Source organism: Syngnathus floridae, chromosome 16 (assembly GCF_059516105.1).
Source record: "Syngnathus floridae isolate MCC-2025c chromosome 16, RoL_Sflo_1.0, whole genome shotgun sequence".
Lineage (NCBI taxonomy): Eukaryota > Metazoa > Chordata > Actinopteri > Syngnathiformes > Syngnathidae > Syngnathus > Syngnathus floridae.
Genome location: NC_142428.1, coordinates 1,053,362 through 1,077,554, shown reverse-complemented (window position 1 = coordinate 1,077,554; position 24,193 = coordinate 1,053,362). Strand labels below are relative to the sequence as shown.

Sequence of the window (24,193 nt, the reverse complement as noted above, 5' to 3'; positions counted from 1 at the left end):
GTTTTTCCTCCAAATGTAGGCGTCCGTAAATCGTTTGGTGTGATTGGATAGACCATTGTGAAGGTTGTAAAACAAGATCCTAGTTAGGTTGATTTCTTTATCAGCAGTAGGCAGGCCCAAGTTCTCAACTCCAAGATTTCCCTGGAGAGTCGGAGGTCTGGCACAGAGTCAGAATGTGCCTGCTGTCATAGACCAATGGAGGTTAGCCGAGCATTCTGCTGCCTGTCAGGGGGAGTGGGTAGTTGGAAAGATGATACATATTTTATTCCAGCCACACTTTTTACAAGAGAGCTTCAATTACATTGTGATGTTATTGGGAAGCTGTTGGAAGAAAGCAAGTCTTCTCTTTTTCCACTGTTGACATCTACATGGCGGATTCGCCAACAAACCTCACCGACGACATGATGTTGCTCCAGAATTGCAGTCAAAACAGTCTCAGTCGTTTTGATTAAAAAGGAAGTTTGGCCAATGAATAACACCACTTTTGAGTTCACTGCTCTCAAGTACATTGCTTGAGGTAAATTATTAACAAATGTGAACTTATCAAGCTAGAAAAGGGTCAGAAATGGACAGACACATTCAAATCCAACCCTATTCAAATCTATCTGTCCCCTAACTGTTATGAATAGCATGGTCAAAAGTGACTTTGGTATAAGCCAGACTTCTTTGAGGTTTTTCATTTATTTGAAAGGAAAATGCTTCAATAAAACGAATAGATTTGACACACTCATTCAAAGGGCCCACAATGGATCAAGTATTAAATATTAAGCACATTGACTCCCCTATACACTGATTTTAATTCAACATAACGCAGTTGCTGGTAAATAGATTTGTTGACCGCGGTAAAGGGAACTTGCAAATATTTCGACGCAAAATAAAAAGAGACTTCTCCAGACTGTCAGTCAGACATGTAATGTCCAAAGAGTCCATTTGAGTAAAGGAACATTCATCAGTCATTGCCTTTCATCCAAAAGCTTGCCTGTCGCTGAACATTTCAATATAATTTGACATGTCACTTTAGGCTGTCTTTCATACAAATGTAAAGCGACTATTCTCCACCTGAAGCTACAGACCGGCTCTGAAATCCAAACATAATGCGCATCTGCAGTCCAAATTCCAAATGACTGCCGACAGGGAAACATCTCTATTGTTTTAAGAATGATTCAGATTCACTAATAGGATTTTTGATTGCAAGCATCACACGAATCACAACAAGGGAGCCTTTCCACACATTGATTCAAAGGCGTTTCTGTGGAATTTATAAGAATTGTTTACCGTCCTTCATGTAAAATGGCCCCTAGTCCACTCCTATTCGGGAAAACATGGGCCAGTGTGTAAAAAGTGCGAGCTTGTTCATGGAGGTTGCTATTGTCCTTTTGGAGGAATGCAGTGAGAGAGAGGTACAAAATATAAAGCCTATTTGGATGCGGTTGCCAAGCAACACTGTATGAATCGAAAAATGGTATCAGTTGGCCAAATGCGAAAATACATGGCACGTAAAATGTCGTGTATTTATTACTGTAAGCATCTCATAGTGTCTTTATGGTTAAAGGTGGTATAGGGTCAATGCTGCGTTGCAACACGTTCCAACAAGATCTAGGTTGTAGGTCTGGAATCACATGACACAAACTTTTCTCAGTCATTCTAAAACTTGCTTTTTTACTGTCTGTTCCTGCTTGTGTTAGGCGAGTTTGGTATACGAATAGACACAGCTAAATGCCTTTTCTCATTTCCAGAATAGAAAGGGCGCAACAGGACATTACCATTGTTCAATGTCAAGGACAAAAGTCTTGAATCTTCAGTTGAATAGATGCTTGAATCTCCAGTTGTCCCCCGGGAGGCAAGCGCACCACATCAGTCTCATAGATGCTGTCTTTGCGTATACTGTCGCTGCTAAAAAATGTATTGACCTTTGACACTGGATTTGCAATAACACTGAGACGCATCAAGTTCCCCTGTCGGTTATCGGCATGGCATAACAACAGAGTGTGTGTGTGTGTGTGTGTGTGTGTGTGTGTGTGTGTGTGTGTGTGTGTGTGTGTGTGTGTGTGTGTGTGTGTGTGTGTGTGTGTGTGTGTGTGTGCTCTCAAGCTCCCCCCCTTGTTTATGAATCATGTTAAATGATCCCCGACTAATGGGAATTACTTTCCTGACAGAAGACAGTCTAATGGTGTCTTGCGGCTTGCAGGTTGGTTTTCTGGCTTGGTGTCTGTCCGATATTTTTGCATTTCTATTCAGTTCAGTGCAATTCAATTCAAACAATCAATTCTAGTTAGCCCCCCTCTTAATGTTATCCGAATGAATGTGCAACATTATTCTACTGCAACAGACATTACACCACACTTTATATTTTGTCCTGTCCCCTTAGTGAATATTATCCCTTGATCCAATGATGATGTAGAGGGACACAGAAATTGTCATCAGTATGGCATCTGTATCAATGTGTATTATGTAAATGACACTGCTTGGTCACTATAAGCATAGATACAATGCATTATGAGACATGATGACTCATCTAATATAAAACTATCAATTTTCATAATGTTAATTTCTCGGAGAGATCGCATTCATGTATGTCACAATGCATTGTATTCATAAATTCAGTTCATAAAGATGTGATGATAATGGCACCCATAATCTTTGACAACCTTTTTTTTTTTCTTTCAGTCCATGCGTTTTATTATTTTTCTGTTTGCATCATTGATTGAGCTCCCAGTAAGAGAAAAAGGTATTACATTGATTTGAGCGTCGAGCATACAATCATGAAAAGCATTCCCCTGAGAGAGAACCATACCTTGGCGAGAGGGCACTTAAGGATTTATTGGTGACATCTATAGCACAAATACAAAGCAGGGAGACAATAATTATGACCCATTGTACAGCCATGTATGGAACCTACCACCTGCAAGCCGCTGGGATCAATGTCCCCGAAATTCAATCGGAAATCTAAAATACATTTATACGCACCTGTGAGTTTGTCAAAATGGTTCTGTGATACATTAATATTAATACAACAATGCATACTGTCGTTTTGTGTGTACGCATGCTTCTAGTGTTACCTTTTCTAAATGATCCATAGGTCGAAGTGTGAATAATTATGATATGATATGTGCCCTGAACCTGACTGGCTAACAGTCCAGGGTGTATCCTGAAATGAAATCAATTTCTGACGTGTCAGTTTGTTGCCACCAAATGTCAAAATAAGTTAACTACAAGGGAATTAAACTAAGCGAGGCAAAAATGAAATTATTCATCAACACCATAAAAATAAATACGTACCTGAATCTCTCTGAATCTAAAATGTGTTCCGACCACGCATCTTTCCAATTTGCCTTATTGTGATCCTCCAAGGCTCTCCCATGACCGAGCCAGAGCAAATCACAGTGACCTGCATATTCACATCAGCCAGGATACAAGCAAAAAGGCTCAGTGCACTAAGCTGAGAGTTGGCTCTGAAAATTTGGAATGAAAAAGCCAAGTTCTCACTCTGGGCCTTGCACGTGCCAAAGTAGTGGAATGGTTGGAAGGATTGCTCAACTGATCCTTGAGGATGAAATCTGAGCACCTGGAAATCAAGCCAGCAGAGCCTACCTCCCGCCGCATGATCTCTCTCTCTCTTTCTCTCTCTGTCTAGGCTTCAGTGACAGAGCACTCTAATGAGGACAAGTGTTGAAGAAAATGAATGGATGAATTATAGTATATAATCTGCACTTTGAACGTCCATGTATCTAAATGGCTCCTTTCATGAGCAGAGCTTCAGTTCCGATCAATCAAAAAGATATACGAGTCTCGGTTGGCCGATGTCTCGTCATTTTACTCCGACGTGTGTGACTGGCCTTCGTATTTGGATGACGCTTCTTTACATTTGATGGTAATCCTCAAAGTTAATGAACCACTCTGGGTGCTATCAATTTCCATATGTTGTCCTTTGTCATGCATAGCACATGCGACTGAAAACAACTTTTAATAGAGCTATGAAAAGCCTTGTGAAAAATGAAATAAGCAGTGAGTTACTGATGGTGTTGCACTTCACTCGCTTGATTTCTGACCAGGCAGCAGTTGCCTCGACGGGTCTCGTGACTGGCATTGAATCAAACTCTGAGAAACATTTGTTTATATTCGGGTAGGACGCAAGCCTCGATATTGAGGTCACTAGAAAAGCTTGCCACACAGAATGGCTAAAAACATTACGCTCTTTGATTTTGAGTTGCTCGTTGCCTAATGTGTCGATGATAGTGTAGTGGCTCACTAAGCTGATGGATAATTGTCCCGTGTTCTGTGAGTACCCGTTCTTACCATGGAGGCCCATCTGCTGTTCCCCCTCCACTTTGCAGCATTAGCACGTTTACTACTAATGGATTATGAATCTCAATTTGCTGCAAGAGTTCAATCAAAACTCCCAATTGTTTACTGAGGGTCACTTGGTGCACACAAGGAGAATGACTCCTTTGAGACGAGTCAGCAAAACTCTTCTTTTCAAATGTGATGTGCTCATCACAAGGAAGACAGACTTTTTCGATATTCAGCACAATTGCATGCAATGAAAACGCCCATCTCTTTCCTTCTAAATTGCGCAAACGTTTTCCAAATGAACAAAAAACAACAAAGACACAGCACATATAATTTGTCATGCAATTCAGCATACAGCATGAATTTCAATTATACTCGGATTTTGAATTTTCACAGGCCTACCCAGTCCCTTATACCTTGTGAATAGTTGACTATACACGGAATGGTCAAATTTAAGTCGGGCTGCACTGTTTAGGGAACAGATTAGTGTTCGCTAACAGCCCTATCGGTGTTAGCGTCTGATAAGCGACTTATACTCAATTGTTCAGCAAAGTGGTGGGATGGAGGTGCTATATACATTTCCATGCTCCATATACATGGACTTGCTCGTTACATTTCATGTACAAGTCGCAGCTTGGTGATGAAAAGAAAGAATGTGCCATCTTTGCACTAGTGCGGTTGGATTTGCAGAGGTGAATATTATCTGCTCTGACTGCACATGGGAGAGAGTCTCCCGTAAGATCACAAAATCTCATTCGATTTATGATGCGTCACTGTTTGGAAGAACGGTCGCTAGTGGTGTCTGAACAGTGAATGGAACACACTTGCTTTAAAAACGTCGGCCTTCAGCACGTACTGCAAAAAGTGAGCAGTTGTTTCTTGTTATTATTTTCTAAAAGCAGCCTAATTTTAACAAGATGTCGGTAGCACAAAATTGAACTGCCCCCTCTCTGGTTTATTCTAACGTTTGATGTTTTTCAAAAGAAAAAAAAATCTGAATGAGATCTATAATGTGCACGACCTTGTATAAAGTGAGTGACAGAAATGTGCTGTAAATAAGATGCTGGCAGACACCTGGGGATCTTCTGTTTAGTTTTAACTGCAAGGGCGTGTAAAGTCACCGCAGTGTAACATATGGTGATTGGCTCTCTCTATTTTCCCAACATCCCAATCAACTACGCTGCTGGGGGTTTCTTTTAATCACCTTTGGTGCAGCATCAGATGCACTCTTGCTTCATCTTTTCAATTTGTCTCCTACGATGATGTACAGCACATACTGCAAAATATATGATCATGGTCCACACTCAAATTACTATTACTGCTACTATTACTATTAATAATAATGCATGTCTTGTGTATGTGTGTGTGTGGAGCGGGAGTTCCTGGAAATACGCTGAGTTTGTTTCTTTTAAATCCTTTCTTAATCCTCTCACCCAAGAGGTGACATTTTTATCAATACTTTGTATTTCCTTATTAATGAATATAATTTTGTGACTAATGTAAATACTACGTTGCATAAATCTGCGATGATGCGCATTAGGCTCGATGTTGAAAATGTTCCGCATGTATGTATGTCATTTGCATAAAAGTGTCAACGTTTAGTCCCATCCAGGCAATACCATTTTCATTTTTGCTAATTTTTCCTTGTCTTGCTCATCACCTCCCTGGGCATGATTATCACCTAATCCTCCAAGTCCGTAATGTATTCGCGGAAGTGCATCAGTGTGGGTGTAAACGATAGCTGGATTATGCCGATAATACTTGGGCTGCCGCCTAATGACGCTCCCACACTGACTGGGTGAAGACAATGATCAGAGATTTTGCTCCTATTACCACTGCCGTCTCATTGTTTACCTAGAGTTTCCAACTTTCTCAGCGCCTTTGGAATCTAATCATGTTTTACCTCAGAGTTGGGCCTTGAAAGATGTATGACATCTTTCAAACTCTCCTTTCGATGCCTTTGCCACATTTTTGTCTTTGTATGTCATGTTTAGTTGTCAACCCTACAAAAGGAGTTTTCCTTTGTGGGAAACAGCCAAGTCTATTACACCTACCAGCGATAGATAATCAGCATGTGTGCAAGAGAAATTGGCCTTTTTCTCTCCGAATATTCATGACTTTACTCAAGCTGACCTGAATCTCAACTCAAAAGAAGCAGCAAGTATAAGAAACAGGCACTAGTGCTAATATTTTGTCACCTTTTGCAAATTGCCCTGGGTAAAAGTAGATCATAAATCTTGAGCCAAAAAGAAAGAACATCTTGAGTCTGCCTTTGAGTCATTCTTGGCAGAACGGCCATTGATTGTAGGACTAATAAAGCTGCTTGTATTTCCAAATGAAGAAGAAATAGTAGATGAAAAATATACTCTACATTAAGATGACAAAAAAGTCACTGGATCTGCTGACAATATTCTAAATTCTATTCAAGGTAAAATGGAGGTAAGCCACTCCGAACTGAGCAGCTGTACTTTTTCCCTGTTTGTTTTTCTGCTACAATGGATGCTTGCCATGTTTGCATCCCTACCATCTGGTTTTAAGACACACAAATAGGTGTTTCTTAAAAACTGGACAGCAGCCAGTGTTGTGAACGACGACGCACGCACCCACGCAGGCGCAGGGTAGAGTTGATTGCAGCACAACTCCTCAAAATACGGAACTTATTTCTTGTGCTGTATGATTGTTTCTAATGGAGAAAGTGGTCAAGGGAACTAAACGGTGCAGCAGGACACAGTTGAGAGCACGGTCATACCTCATTAACACCAAGAGCTTGTAACCCCGGCGCCCCGTGGCTGTGTGTGGGGCAAACACAGGGAGCTATCCAGTCAGCCAGCCCTCGGAGCATGGCACATCTGTCCATCGTTTATCATCAAGCTGCTGAGCTTTTATTTGAAAACAAATTGCACGATTGAAGAATGAATGTGATTAAAAAGTCAGTATTCAAACGCTGTGCATAGAAACGGACGGGCATTGATCCTGCCCATCGTCTCTAATGAGCATGCAGTTGACTAAGCCCATAACAGAAAACTTCATTTCAAAGTCAGTGTTTGACTTGTACACAACTAGGGCTGCTCAATTCATCGAATTTTAATCTCGTAGCAACTTTTTTTTTTATTTGCTTTGATTGGGGGAAGAAAAGACGTATAAACTTTCCATTTTTGGAACCATAAACTTCGATGAAAATCATTTCTAATACTGTTAGCAGGAGTGTTTTTTAAACAATACTTTTCCAATTTCAAAAACATAATCGTGTAGATAGTTGTGATTTGAATATTGAGCAGAATAATTGTGATTGATTTTTTTTTTACTCATCATCGAGCAGCCCTATGCTGAACCAGATAATAACCAGAGCTACCTGGACTGTTGGTGTTGTCATTTGTTCATTTTCAGGACTTTATTAGTTCACTTTATTATTGCTAATGTCACCAGTAGTTATGAAAAGTAACAAAGTACAATTAACTGTTACTGTTCATCTTTTTTTTTTATTGAGTCTTTTTTTCTGCTGACTAGATTCCCCCTATATTTGAAAACAGATGTCTGCATTATGTACAAAATAGGCTCATTACATTTTTCTAGCTGTGTGAATGACACCATCATGTAAAACAAGACACAGTTGTCACATTGACGCTTTGAAAATTAATTGCTCAGCCCTGTGATAGTGTTCAGTGTATTATTTTTATCCTCACTGTGAGCATGATGCAAGATAATAAGTGGGAAAGTATTTGCCCTGCTTTTTTTTTCCCCTTTCACTGTTTCAAATAATCAAAAGGGGATATTTTTTATACAGCATCTTCATTCATCCATTCTCCAAACTGCTTATCCTCATTAGGCAGCTAAAACTCTTTTGAAGACGACTCAGGCTGTTTGGTGTAAGTCAAACTAACATCAAACTATTGTTTCTTTCGTTCTTGTTAACGAGCAAGAAGCAGGGTTATGCCCTAGACTGAAATGTTCATTGCATGAAGTATTATTCATCACTCCACTCTATAAATCTTTCCATTCCAGATATTACATGACTTTCAATGCTTCAATTCCTGGCTAAAACAATTGACAATGTCAACTTTGTATTTTATTGCAAATTGACAAAGTCACATTTGTGCAATGGAACTAAGAGCGAAGAGCTGACAATTCCCCGTGGCGCCACAGTACGAGTCTTTTCTCAAACAATGCAAGAATAAATCTGACCTTCTGCTGCCTTTCTGATAAGATGCAGGCAACCCATTTGATCAGAAGTGGATTTACATTAAGCTTAGCTGCCTCCGCAGGCTTTTGATGGCTTGTTTAAAAAGCAGTGGGATTTTCTCTCTCCCCGCGACAAATGGTCATCTCTGACGGGCTTCGTGACTTGCCAGGCTTGATCTCCAGTCTTGCAATCCATCTTTTGTTAGCAATCTGGTGCCTGGTAGCATTGTCTATGTTTGTCAGGGTTACCCTCTGACCAGATGGTCATTCAATCCCATCAGTGTTTGTTTCGAAGGCGACCGGTAAGAGTTCCTACTTGAGGTTGCTGCTCTTGGTGGCAAAGCACATCTGCAGATCACAGAAGTAGGCCACTCACTATGTGGCAGATAGATAAAAGAACTCCACGCTGTAGTTGATTAACTGCAGTGGGACTTTTCCTTTTGCCTGGTGAAGCCAGATCACATGCAGATCAGACTGATCTGTTTCTGAATTGTCTTTGGCATTTACTTCCTTGGCGGTGAAGACCGCTATTGTTGCCAGTTTGATTGACTGAGTTGGCCCACCTGCACCCATTTTTTTTTTTCCTTCGAAGTAAATGATACATGTTTTTATTATGAAAATATGAATATGTATTCCAAGCAGTTAAAACGAGTAAAAGCAAGTTAAGTACTGCAGATTCTTAAGAACAATAGCTTTTGTTTTTTTCCTGGAACAGCCAGTGTTTTTTTTTTTTTTTTTTTTTTGATATGCGTGTAGGGGACCAAGTTGGTTGCGTATCTGACAAACTGTTGTTGTCCTCTCCGGAGCCAATGCTGCTAGCTTCCCTCTTCATTTTTATTTTATTGGCCACAGAGCATATACCTTTTGTGCCAAAGAGACAGATTTAACCAATTTATTATCCCCTCTCAGTAAATGTCAGCATAACCGTACTTTAAATGGCTTTCAGTTAAACATCCAGTAAAGACCATTGTCAAAACCCCCCCAAAATATTGTTGGATTAAAAATGATGACAAATGTGGGTACCATCTGGCACAAAAACTAATGGCATCATCTGATGGATCTGATGGACCATAGTTTTTGAAATATTATTCTTTGGCCCGCTGCACCTCCCCTATTATACAATATGATAAATTGCATAGGATTATTTTGCAGTCTATGAATTACCAACACTCACTGTGTCAGATTTTATTAGATTTTCTTTTTTTACATATATATTGTCTGCATCTGAGCGATTTGTGTCACGCAAGGAGTAAATCACCGGAATTGAAAGCTTTACTTGTGTCGTGGGGAGCAGAGCCGTGTGCGGTGGCTGCAGATAAGGGAACACTGACGAATAAGCAAGGTCTTGTTTTTCTGAGCAAAAAGAGAACAGGTTCAGACAAAATCTCCAGTGGCAAAAATACTCGGAGGACACGGAAGCACGGAGAGAGAAAGTAAAAAGGCCTTCAGATTCCTCAAGGCCGACCGAATAGGAGAGAAATTGCGACTTCTTGAATTCGGGGGCTCACTACGCCAAGTTCCTCTGGAGTTCGAGGAAATGGAGTCAGAGTTGATTCCAAGATGGTCAGTAAAGAGTGCTAATGTATGCCTCCCAAACACACTTCATTCACGTTTTAATAATCACCATTTTGAGATAAACAATATCAACATTTTAGGTTTTTTGAATGCCAAGTTATGATGATGTCCCATCATCTTTAACTTTAATAGATGATAATGAGTAATGCAATACATGCGGGTACAAATGGAGAAATGCACTTTGATACTGTACAAATGCGAATCAGGTCATTTATGTGTATACTGTGTTTTGTCACCACTAATGCTTTTTCCAACGTTTTTATTTCTTCCGTAGCCACTGGGCACTGCATATGAAAATGAGCTACAAAGCTCTTATTTGGCACTGAGCGTTTTACTCTCATGTTGAAGCCCTGACAAATCAACCAATAATAGTATTTACTCTGCTTGGTCTTAATAGAAAACAAATCTTTTTGACTCAGACATAGATGACGATAAATTATATCACAAGTCAATTATTTGTACATCTTACAGCAATCATAATCACAGAGAATGACAGATGGAGTTGAGACAAAACTGATAGCAAGGTATAATTAGTTAAGGTCACAAGTAAAGCATGTACAAAACGTGCCCCGTTGACACTTGCAAAACAGCTGGATGAGTTTTCTAAATGATTTGATGAATGTAATTTAACTGTGACTGGCAGCCTTATTATCAGGCAATCAGCGTTATGTGGCACTGGAGCTTTGTTATACATTAACGTCTGTCATTGAGCATCACAGGTATGCATGTTGGTCACGCTTCATCTGCTTTCACTTGACATATACACTTTCATTACTTCTCTGGTTCCAGAACCAAAATAGAAGTGTTTATGAAAAGTGTTGCACGGACAAAAATGCCATTAATTCACTCTTGTTGGTTTTGACTGATTTTGTTCTGCAGCGATTTTGTTGTATGGCATAGGGTTGTTTAATGAGGCACTTTTTTTGTTGTAATGTAGCAATAAATCAGTGAGGTTGGAGGAGGCGAGCACAATGTTTTTTTTCATCTTTGTAATCACGCTCTTGACTTGTGAGTTGCACAAAAATATTCAGTTTATGCTACAAAATAGGAGCGTTATGTTTATCCCCTTAAATAAAGGCATTGTAATGCTGCGTTGACACGATTTTCACGGCAATTACCGTCTTGCGTAGTAAACATTTACCATTCACAAAATTTCTGACATAAAAGAAAGGTGATTTTTGTATTACGTATATATCCAACAGGAAAAGAAGCACCAAATGAACGCGTTCACTTTGAGCTCATGTTTAATCAAGGAAGATGGAACTTAATTGTAGACTTGACAGCAGATGAATCATCTTTTAATGAGCGGACTTAAACACATATATCTTTTTATCCCCAATGCTTTCATTGAGTCTGTTGAAGGAATGAATTCTTGTGACTTTCTCTAGTTACGCTGTACGTTCCAAACGCATGCATGGAAATCAAAGCCTCCGGTAGGAAAAGCCATCACAATTCAAACCAGTGTTCTTGAATATTCTCCCAAAAAGGATTCTCACACTAAATAGAGCGAGTTGAAAGTCAAGGGAATGGGAAGAGGACTGCAAAGGATGAGATGAAAGCAATGTGGTGAAGAAAGTGCTGCGAACATGAGGGGACCAACACAAATTGGGGGAAAAAAGACGGGCTGGAGATGAGGTGGGACAAAATACAATTCAACACAGCAGGTCAACATGGAGGCAGAACTTAAAGTTGTTGGCGTAGATATTGGTGTCTTGGAGTAGCTAATGGAATGTCGTTTGTCAAGGCCAACTTGATTCCTCTTTAAATGCATCAGCAAATGCCCCATCTCCAATGCCTTTCCTCCCAGCTATTTAGTATGCCACTGTGTGATTTGGGAAGGTAAACTCATTGGGGGTTTGACAATAGCCACTTTACATAAATTGCATGACATCATAGCGCCGTGACTCAGACGCTTTCAATAAAGAAGGACTTGAGGGATTTACAGTTGTGTGTACTGACACCTAAAATGTAATGATTATCTCACAACTGTAATCCAGTGGATTAAAAAATGCATTTGCCCTATGGCTGCTTATTGAAAGTGCTTAGTGCTGCTGCTGCTGCTTCACAACCTTGTGCATTTCTCGACCATTTTGCATGGTAAAGAGAAATGCGCAGTGAGCCATGGTGAATCAAGTTCTTGTTAGGACACGGTTTTGCATTATTAGACAGACAAAACATTGGGGTGACAGACATGACCTTGCGCCACTCGCCGCCCTCAATCCCGCCGGCCTTTCGTCCTGAGGTACAGCCGCTTTGAATCTTTTAAGATGAGCGGCGATCAAAATGGCGGCAACTCGGGAGGCCAACTGCTATTCTCATTCACCACCTGCTTATTTTGTACGAGGATATTTTGTTGCTCAACGGAGAGTTATAGTTCAGTGACGGCGGCAGATGGGCGAGTCATAAGTTGTGTGTAAATTGGCCGGCTGGAAGACAAGATGCCAAAAACGTGTGATTAGCAGTTTGTTGACTTCAGGCTTTCAACAGTAATGTGGAGTAGTAAAGTGGATGAAGTCAACAGCTATTCTTCACAGTGCGTGTGTGTTGTACAGCAACAGATTGTATTATTTTGTGTATTATAGCCCGGCCCTTCATTGCTAATATGGTGAATGGCCATCTTTATAGTATCTGAACTAAAATGCAGAACTAGAAGCAATTGGATCAGACTAATGGCAGCATTGCACAACGCTCAATGCTCAGTAGGCAGATTGAGGAACATCTGCACGCTTCACTAAACACCCAGCTTTATCTAAATTCACAAAGTCCTGCAGGACGGACTGAATTTGACATTGTCTTAATGAGTTACTGTTGGGGTAAATGTTGTCTTTCATGTCAGGCAGTGGGTCTTGTTTTCAAAGATTTTATTTCAAATATTCTTTGGAGCTCCACAGACGTTCTTGATGCTCGGGAAGGGGTGCCGGCGGCGACGTGGGCTGCGGCATTACTCCAAGCAGAAAGCCGACTGCTGCGTTTGTTTCCTCTTTAACAGATTTGGAATATGAATTAGGCAAGGAGACGTATTTTGGAGGAAACGTGGCTGATGAATTCTATATTGCAAGCGTTCAATATTGTGCTTCATTTGATGGCAATTTACAGCCGACTGTTGTGATTTGCTTTGCATCCACTGTTTATCTGCTTGATAAATATTAAACATACAATTTACTGAGGGATTCCTTGTTGGAGTATGGAAAGTTTATTTTCTTTGCTTCACTAGGGGGGTTGTGAAATCAAGAATATATTTATTAAAGTCCATTTACTGCCAACTTGTTAAGAGACAGCATATTACCAAGCATAGTCGTTTTTTTTCAATATACAGTTTCATTCACAGTGTGATTGAAATTTGAAATTTCCCCTCTGTTTGACTCAAAAATAATTGTCCACATCAGACTATTTCCAAACGAATTACTTTTTACAAATAGTTGGGTCCCTGGAGAGCCTAGCCTGCCCACCAATTAAGTGTGACATTGGGAAACGGTATGTTCATCTTTGGTTATGTAGCTTTCCTGAAAATGTGTGTTTGATCCAACTGTTCTGTTATTGAAGGAGTTAGTTTAGTTTTGTATGGAAGGCACTTTTATGAGAAGAACGTTCATGATTTTGAGTGAATGTTCAAAATGAAGCCTCTATCATAACAGAAAATAAAGTGCCTGGATGCACAATGCGTCTTATATAGTGACAGTTTGTCACGTGTACATTCTTAAATGCGGGTGCAGAATGTGTGTTTCTCGACCCTGAAAGCTTCCGCCGTCTCGGACCTTGACATTGAGCTCACGGAGGTTTTTGGCTCCTTCCTGACTGTGGCGCTGGCAGCTAGTAGACATAAAGGCTTTGCAAGCAGGCATCAGGCGTCTGGGCTATTCTCCTCTCTTTTTGTGACACTGACTCCCAGCCTGACAGTCTCTTAACCACCCATGTCCTGAGTTCCAAATGTTATCATTACCGTGTCGTGGAATGTCATCATTTCCATCCCTTGGAGCATGGAAGCCCTCGCTGCAAAGTGGCAGGAGTGCGCTGCTATTGGGGCTTGTGAGAAAGACCAGATATTCTGGCAGCTGCGGTGACAATAGTTCATGCACACAAAGGGCTATCAAAGTGATTCATATCCATCGCCTTCTGTTTCGAAGACAAATGTGGAATTATATGACTCAACCTTCAATGCCCTTTGGTTAGGGAAAATGAGCTGGTGTTGACGCAGGGACTTGCGAAATGTCAGAATCGTAGATGAGGGAGAAAATGTCGGAAATCTGAGCACATGTAGATCTTCTTTCTAGAGAAAGATGAAATGACTGTTTCAGTAAAAAGGTGAAGTCAGGTCACACCTACTTCATTTTATAGTCTCGGTCGGCTATTGGACTTTTCCCATATCAGATAAATAGGAATGGGAGGGACAACCGCTCTGATTATGATTTCACCTAGCCTCCACTCCATCTATTCCATTTGGCCTCTCGGGTGCAAGACACAGACGAGACTAGCACCTCCATGATTGCCTGCTTTCAATTGAAAGCACCTTCTGTTACGCGCCTCCCTCGCTGTATCGGCCCACTCGTCAAACACGTTCCGTGTTGCGGAGGACTGCTACAAAACCGATTCATGTACAAGTGTTTATCTTCACATTAACAAATAGAATCCTAATCACATTAAAATCATGAGGTGGCTTGAGACATTATTATTGAATTTGTCTTATTTTCAGTTCGCTACTATGTTTTCAGTTAGAAAGACTCCCCTTTGAAAGCCTCGAACGGGTATGGCTGTTCATCTCAACGTGAAGACCACAACCTAGACACGTATAGCCGCAGTAGGACATCAATTCTCACAGATATTGATCTGTGCAGACCACCCTTGAGCAAGGTGATTTTGTACTTATCTCCCCAACACTCATTTCGGCCCAGTGTTGAATTTGCTGTGCTTTGGAGATGGAGTGAGGAATCCCATGTTGGTTTTTTTTCTGAAAGCTACTCCGTATTCCGACTCAATATTGCTATTTTCAGCATTTTCACAACACAGTCGCTGGCCACGTCATCAATTCAGTGATGCAAATGCCTGTGATGTAACTTGTAAATAATGATTACTGTTCAAACATAAACACTTCATTTCTGGATTGTGAGGGAAAAGAAAACAATCAGTGGCTCTGCTGAAATAATCGGCAGGACCCTTCAGTGTGCCCTGAGACTGGCTCCTGGGTGTACTTTGCCTCCTGTCCAAAATAAGATGGGAAGGCAATGAGTACAAGCTCTACAGAAAATTGATGAATGGATGTGTGGATGCAGGCACTTGCACCCGTAGTGGTAATTCGGCACCAGCTTTTTTACCCAGGATGACAATTACAATGCGTAATATTCAGTTTGTTTTTTTGGTGGGGTTGAGAACTCCATTTCTTTTTTTGCAAGCAGCCACTTTACCTCGTCCAGATAAGCAAAGTCATACACAGTTGAGTCTCACGATAATGGTGTCATCTACAAATTTGATGATCCAATTTCTGGTGTGTGCGGTGGTGGATGCACAGATATGCTGGTGGGGCTGAGAATAGATCACACTCAAAGTCCCAATCCACAATCAGATAAAGTAGAAGACTTCCAGGTCTGTCAATTCCATTATCAGTGAGGTCTGTCGCCTTCCAACTCTCCCATTTCACGCTTCCTGAGTTCTTCTACCATTTGTCTTCTACCCAGCAATACCAATGTCTTCCGTCACTGGCGGAATTCTGTATTCTCTCTATGACCTTGTATTTCTACTTCAAGGATTGGAGGAGTTTTATTGTCATGCCAACACTCATTTCCATATAATATGGCATGAAATACAATACGTACGGTCCCAGGTTAGCCCAGTAAGTTCCAAGATTTGCGAAACAAAAAACAGGACAACAAAATAAAAGAAAATAAATACAATCAAAAAATCCTGGTGCTTTCAGGGAGTGGTTTGAAATATTATTGATTAATTAATTAATTGATTGATTGATTGATTTTCTTCCCTACCTTTCTGAAAACAGTCCAAGCATTGCACCACTGCATGGACTCCAGAACTCAATGACATGAGCAGAAAAATAGCTCACTTTCCATTGATTTTAAAGTCTCTGTGCTGGTTACCTTAGTGCTGCAGGCTTGATTTTAAAATTCTATTATTGGTTTCTAAAGCGCTTTATGGTCTTAGTCAAGCTTATTTATCAGATATGCTTTTAATTTATGAGCCATTCAGCACTGCCGTGTCTTCAGAAAGAGCTCTTTTACCACTCCCTAAAGCGAGGGGGGAAAAAAAAATACATTCAAGGTGATGCAGCTTTTTATTCTTATGCTCCACATCTGTGAAACACCCCTCCCAAAAAATCTGAGAGCAGTTGCTAGTGTGGACATTTTTTAAAGGCTAACTTACAATTTAGCCTGGTTTTTTGAACCTGAAATATTTTTTCTTCATTTATTTTGACCTTAGTACTGCCACAGTTGTTAAGGCTCAATGCCCTTAAGCGAAATGCATGAAGCGTACTTTTGTTCACACTTTCATTAGGAAATGCAAACGCCGCCACCGGGACAAGAGGGAAAATCTTATATAATTCATTAAATGAATACTTTCACAGACACCCTGTGGTCACAAACTCTTTTATACAGCATTGCAAATTAGACACATAACTTTGCAAATGAGACACTTCCCTTTTTTTTTCTGTGATTTTACCATCTGCGGATTAGCCCCGTTATGTGTCCTTCGTGACTTCCTGACAGACTGCTTTCTTTAGGGATCTTATTTTATGCGTGTAGCGACAATGAATCATTTTCTTTGAGCACAACTGAAACCCGGTTGATCAGCGTTCAGATCTGTTTTGTCCTCCTGTCCTGTGAATAATGTTTTTCATACTAAGATCTAATCATTTGTCTAATTCATTTTGTGTTTGCCTTGAGAGACCTCAGCGATATTTTTACAGATCAATGAAGTAAGTCTTAAATGTTCCCCTAATGTGGTATTTCAAGGTTATCTGTTAAAGCCTAGCTGTTCTTTCATCAGACACTGACTCAAAGCAGGCTTTAGTGACGTGGTTTTTTTTTTTTTCTTCCAAGCAAGAAAAGCTGCTGACCCACTGATTGAACGTATGTAGAATGTGTAATGTGCTTCTGAGACTCTTTGCCTGTCCCTTGTTAAGATAGACACTCTGCAGGATGGAATCTTTGCTGTCTTCCCAAAATTCCCTGTGCAGATGATGTCATTGGTAGCCTCAAGTCAGCTTTTGTGGGCAGTACTCATGACTTTATGAGACGCGTCCTACATTTGAACACAAATCCACACTTGTTTACAAGACAAGGCTTGTGCCAGCAATGTGAATCTACGATAGCAACTGCAGATTGACTAAAGATGTACCCGCCACTATCATTGCTCTGACCTTTGTCACACTTTGAATGATACTGATTTAATTTTTATGCCCTCAGAATAAGTGGAAATGATTGCTGTCACCATGTTGACCTTTTAAAACATTCCTTTCTTTAGTATTTGATTGGAAAGATGGTTGGTCTAGCTCAGGGGTCACCAATGTGGTGCCCACGGCCACAAGTTATCTCCAAAGAACCACGAGTAGTCCTTTTCTAAAAATAGCTCAACATTCATGTGACATTGTGATCATGTGACTGGCAAGGATTTAGAGAAATAAATTGTTGCATATTGATATTTATCCATCAACTTATTATTGTGAGAGTAAGACTTTGGTGATAACATACAATGTTAAATGATTTAGGTTAAATTAAGCAACTTGACTAGAATTCTGTATAAGTTCATTTTTCGCCAACATGAGGGCTCCTCTGATGCAAATGAATGGGGTGTTTTGACGTCAGGAGTAGGCAGCCAATCCAAATCTCAGCTGCCTGATTTGGAGGCGGGAGACTTTGATGACCATTTAATAGGGCGTCACTCAATCGGGCAGGTAATCCATTTAGTTAGACAGTAATGTATGTATCCCAAGGTAAATCTTTAATTAATGGTAAAAAAAAAAAAGAGGATAATCAACATGTGGGAAGACAAGGAGTGTAAATATCCAAGAGTGTACAACGTGACTTACTCATTTCCATTTCAATTAGCTCTGATCACTGCAACTCACCATCCAGTTGTGAGCCGTCTTTTTCAAACATCTCTTTTAAATAAATAAAATAAAATGAATGAAAAAAAAAATCGGTTAATGAATTAGATGAATAACTACAATTTGATAGCTGTGATGATCACATGGATTACTCAAAGCACTGCAGCATCTTCAGGCTTTCCTTTGCCATTCCATTTTCACACATTTTGACCACATGATATACGGACTTGAGGAGCAATGTGATTGCTGTTATATTGCCTGAGAGTAAGATTTGGCTTTCTGTTCACTTCAGTACATTACACTGCATGCTTATTGTTTGACAAGTAGGCAAAGGAAAGATTTGGAAAAATGTTGTTATCCCAGAGGTTCGCAATCTTCTGGTGTGGTTCTATTTCACGATAGGCAAACATGTATTGTTGTGGAATGTAGTAAGTGTAACAGGCAAGCTCTTTTTCTTTCCATGATTGAATTCACACACCACCAAGGTTGACCTCGGACAAACATGGTATGGCCCAATTGGTATGGTGATCTACTTTGTCTCCATATGTCAGACCTGAGAGAAATAGAACTTTGCCCAAACAGTTTCGGCTGTTTTCAGGGCCACGGAAGGGAATGTTTACAATCAATGGCCTCTTTAAGGCTCATTTAAACTGATTGATTCATGCGTCTGCTTCTTTGGCTGTGGTTTATTGGACTGTGACTGTGTTCTAATTAAGGATGGACTTTGGAGAAAGAGGGGCTAAGCAAATGATGGTTGTACGACAAGGAACTTTAGGCACAAGGTACACACAAAGTTGCATCCATCGATTGACAATAATAGGCCCCAGAATGTTCTTGTGATAGTGTGGGAGTCTCGGAGTTAAGGTAGTCACCCCCCGGGTCATATTAGTAATATCAAGCAAATGATCCACAATTGAAATACATAAATCATCTTCCCGCTTGTACTGATGCAGTAGCGGTAAATAATTTGGAAACTCCTTCCATTTCAAATGGTCTCATGCACGTCAATAAATTCAAGCTATAACCTTGTGATAAATTCACAGCTGTGGACTGAAAGTCATTCCAGGTTATAAAACATCATCTACATCATCAAGCTGACTGAGAAAATACCAAAATGCGCAAAGCTCTTATCTGGGCAAAAGATGAACAAGACTGTAATATGTAGTAAAACATAATCTGTTTTATCAGCATTTTCTTACCAAAGTATTCCTTCTTTATTTCTTCACGATATTCAATACTGAAGTGTTAATCTGCAATTTATGGAGCATTTTAAATTATGAAAAAAATATTTGAAGGTTTTCCCCAAATTTTGGATTGATACCGATAGGATTCATCAAAAATGCATTCTTTGTCAGATTATTTATGAGATGAAATATGATCAAGCATATTATTAAATGGAGTCCAAGAAACAGAAGCACAAGGCGGAGTGGCAGGCCAGAAAGTGATGGAAATACAGGGTATAAGGAGCAGCGTTAATGAGCCGCTGTGGTAAGGAGCAGCAGGCGCCAGCAATCGAAGCTGATCACTGATAACGGGACGGGAGGGGCAGGAGCAGAGAAACGGAACTGTCCATGGTGCTGATGGCGCAGACGTGACATGCAATTAAAAAAAAAAGCTTCATTTGTTAACAAAGGCGACGATTTATCTGTTAGGGACTATAAACAACACTTTAAAGTATTAGTGTTTGACAAATGAAGCTTCAGACTCGCTTCATACACCAGTTATTGTATCTTTTGACCCACTCTGTGTTCAACATTGAGCTGAAAGTACACCCACTCTTTATTTCAACCCAGAGAAGTCAAAAATACAACAACTGGTTTGTGAAGCACATGTGAAGATGATTCACCCATCCCAACATATTTGATGTTTACGAAATGAAAATATTTGGACTGATGCATATGCCAAGAAACTAAGGTGCACACTAATACATATGAACTGTTTTCTTGATTTACAGGTGAGTCAACATCTGGAAGCTTTGGCATTCCTCAAGGGTACTGGAGCTTTTCCTGGGTAGCTGAGGATGATCTGAGCTTTCCCAACAAATGGATGCCCATGTCAGGTGAGTTGGACATTTTTAACCTTGCTCAGCACGATTGACAGGCCCTCTATTTCTCTCTTTCTCTCGCTCTCTCTCGCTCTCTCTGCTCTCTTGCGAGAGAAATTGGGCCAATGCAAAAGAAAAATTATAACAGCGCAAGTATTCATCAGAAATCTTTCCAAGGCCAATATATAATAAATGAAGCAGCAATGGTGCCAATGGTGGTGTTACTAAAACTCCACGCTCTATTTTTTCACCCTGACATATTACACATTTTGTAAAAGATTATGCCTTGCTAGGAATCATCAAATATATTTTTGTCCCAAATAAAAATGCTCATCTCCATGACCTTGTTGGACATCACTCAATAAATGCCCCGGTTGATGAAAGCGTGTTGGGTCAGGTCAATGTCATGAAGGGCTCATTAGCAAATGTGCCAACAGCTGTCAACCTCAAGCTGTCTTTACATTTGCTAGAAAGCCTCCCTCCCCAATGAGTCAGTCAATTTGGGACTTTGCCCCGTGAGAACAACTTGGCAATCAAAGGAGAATACATTGTTTTGGGTGCCCTAGATTTGCTCCAAGTCTATCTTCTCTTTGCTTACGGAACTTGCCTCTCTCATGTAAATTGCTTGTCCGTTCACACTTTGCTTTTGCTACTCCAACTGTTGTATTTTGACCTGAAAATCCCTTACTGTTTGTTTTTACTAGATTCCCTGTGCGACAGAAGCGACACATGTGAGCAGAATGTCGCTGGGGTCCCTGAGTTTACATGGAGCATAGTGGCTACAGGCGACACACGGGAAGAGCAGAACCAAAAGAGCGAAAAACGGCCAGGAAGTCCCCAAGGGTGGGAGGAAGGTAAGAGCCAAGGTATTGCACACACCCCCATTACAGGGGAGTTTCACTTTCCATTACGTATTCCCTGTTTGCACTCCGCATTATGGAGTAGCGGCCATCCTTTCCTTTGAGTGCCCCAGTGCTTTTCAAGCATCTCACTTTGGTCTAAAAAAAAAAAAGCAATTTTTAAAAAAAGCTATTTAGATCATATCATTTCATGAGCGGATGCTTTTGAAGGATCAGAACACAGTTTACCGGATCAGTATTTTACCATTTCCATATCATCAAACATAATTCATTTTCATTCCTTGGAAGATATTTTACCATTTCCATATTATCAAACATTATTCATTTTCGTTCCTTGGAAGAAAACAGGCTCTGGCATTTTATCTTCAGAGATGGGGGTGGGACGTAGTAATCTGTCTGTATTTTTGCCAGAGTAAAATGAAATGTTTAATGGCTTCGCCGCAAAACATTAGCCTATTATCCACAATGATTATTTTGTTGGCAAAACTGGAACGTAACTGCAGAGCTTTTTGTATCTTTATCGAACTTTTAATTTTCTCATACAACACTCACTACTCCAGTGGCTTCACCAATAGACTAATCTCACTGACAGACTGAAAGGCTTTATTTTATATACCATAAAAGTGCACTCCTTAGCCAACCGACCATGCACTTGAAAACCGGCGCTCTTGTTCTGCCACTCTAAACTTTATGAAACGGTTTGCTGCTAGGTATGAATGAGAAAAATCCCCTTCTTTCATTGTCTGTAAGTGCAAACCAGCTTGAGCGCATTCACAAAGTATGTAGACTTGTAAAAGCACTACAGTGCCCCTTTGAAAATGACATCAAATGTTTAAATGAATTTCAAATCAAATCAATCAATATTCTCAATTCTAATCAATTTGGGTACTTTCAAATCATCACAATATTGTCATTGCCTGCTTTTCTTCAACATAACGAGCATCCGATTTTCTTCTCTTTTTTAATACACGCACGCCCCCAGCCTAAACCTACAGGACAGCGTGTCAATCATTATTGAATAAAACAATGTTTATGACCGTAACCTGGTATAGAGCTTTTCGGAGGGCATTGTACATAAATCAAACATGTCATCACTGTTGTAATTCCTTGCTAGACGTTAAGGTGGAACTACTGTCCGAGTGCACCATCCATTCTTTTTACCTCCCTCAATTTTATTCAGCTCAATTTTTGCAGGCACCCCCCCAGGAGATTTTTTCCTCTCCCTCTCATTTCCCAGATACCTTTGTCCCACTTGATAACTCACTGCTAATGATTTACTATGGATTAGTGAAGGTTGCTCTTCTCTTTTCATCAATGATTGCACCTTGAGGGGGTCATCTGATCCAAAAGGTTACTGCATCATGAAGAAAAGAGAGTACTGTGAGACTCATTTGTAATGCACAGTGTAACCTTGAGCTTCTCCAGTGCCTGGTGTTTTCCCTCTGTCTTCCATGTCAAATTTATCGTCAGCGAACCGGACAACTCTTTCAATCAATATTCCATCCAATGATCTTCCTTCTGCTTTTTAGGTAAACTGCCCAGGACTAGAAGGACAATTGTTTGCTGTTGTCCTTGTAATTTTTTTATTTTTTTTATTACTGACAGTCCTAAAATAGTGGTGATGAAATATACTTTGTAATTTAGTGAAGAAGGCAGTTTGTTGAACATTTATTATTATTTGTTTTACTACCGTTAATTGTATTTTGTGTTTGCATTTCAATAAACACATTTCTATTCACAAACGAAACTAAAATCCTATTTCAAATGTCAGGAAGTTTTCAGTTTGCCTTCAGCAAATGATTGATCTTTAAAAGCCACGTTAATCCCCTTTTCAAGGGTCATTGTATTCCAGACTCAATTCCATGCCAATGTCCTGCCTGCTGCCAAGACATACTATATCCTTACGCAACCCACCTGCCTATTGATCCGAGTATACTGAGCATAAAGCCAATCAGGCTGGCCTCTGTTTTCATAGATAGGGCATGGGCGCTCGGGCGGAAAAACATTGATGGCCACTTTGGGTAGCTATCATCACAGCGTGTGACGTCCATCATGAGATAGTAGCATTCTGTGCTCGGCCATCGTTTCCAAAATGATTTCATTCAAAGAATTATTGTCATCTTGGGAGATGATCCTCCTTGCTTGTGGTGAAGCTACAGTATGTGGGCAGGAGAAATGGGGCATGTGACACATGAACCATAAGGTTGGAAGGCGCTCCCCATGGGTGATCTGTGGTCGCCAAGGCCAACTTTACTTGATACTTGATTGCAGTTCCTCATAAAGGTCCGCTTCTATCTTCTGCATGGACTCCAGTGAGTCTATTACTGATTCTGCAATGTCAAAGGCTGTGCGTTTCTCGCATGCTAATTCTAAAGGAGGAAATGGAGCCGCTTCCTTTGGCTGGCAAGCTGGTTGGCAGTATTCACAATTTATTTTATATGTATTTATATATACAGCTTTGTCTCCCACGTTCTCCTCTCGCACTGTCCAAGAAAAAAAAGGATAATGGCGCTTCCGTCTGCTCCTGTGAACTTTTCATCCCGTACCAACCCAATCGCGTGAATAAAAGTAGACTTGACTCCCATCTCATGGGAATTTCACAGGATGTCAGTCTATAGACTGAAGAAATGTCTTCTGATGTCTTTGTTCTGTTAAGCTGCGGTGTTCTGAATGTGCTACAGCTGTTTGATGCTCTCCTAAGGGAGTCTAGTCAGAAGACCATCACAATAACCAAGTTGACTGGAGACAAAAGCATGGATAAGCTTTTCCTGGAGAATGTAATAAGCCTTCAATCTGAATATCAATTTCAGTTGGTCAAAATCTGTTTTAGTGGTTGATTTGATGTCGTTCTTGCACTTAGCCAGCTGTTTTCTCCTATTTAGATTCAGTCCAAATTTACAGCATCACTCCTGTGCTCCACTATTGAACTTGAGGTATTCGTCCATGGAAATATTGTTTTTATTGGATATGAAGCGGTGCTTGAAAAGCTACGATACAAGCTGATGTCATTTACACAGCATCGCACATTGCAACAGCATTTTCTCAGCGGAATAGAAAATAGCGGTGGCATCTGACCCGGCGGTTAAGTACTGTGTACGGAATTTCGGTCTTTTAGCCAATGTTGTGCGTTCATTAAAAGAAGCAAGAGGTAGCTCAGCTTACTGTTTATCTTAGACACCGTGTAGTGTAAAAAAA

General features: G+C 40.3%; 1 protein-coding gene across 7 annotated transcripts in view; it reads left to right on the top strand.

Moving 5' to 3' along the window:
- Positions 1-24,193, top strand: part of alk (ALK receptor tyrosine kinase) — a 165,538-nt gene that overhangs the window by 69,069 nt on the left and 72,276 nt on the right. For 5 of the 7 annotated variants that reach the window (XM_088400680.1, XM_088400681.1, XM_088400678.1 and 2 more), the window contains 2 exons: positions 20,049-20,153; positions 20,843-21,004. In XM_088400680.1, the coding sequence (XP_088256806.1) occupies positions 20,049-20,153; positions 20,843-21,004 (267 nt within the window). Of the gene's footprint in view, positions 1-14,843; positions 14,893-20,048; positions 20,154-20,842; positions 21,005-24,193 lie in introns of those variants that run through there. The other 2 variants (XM_088400682.1, XM_088400677.1) reach the window with 2 other exon arrangements.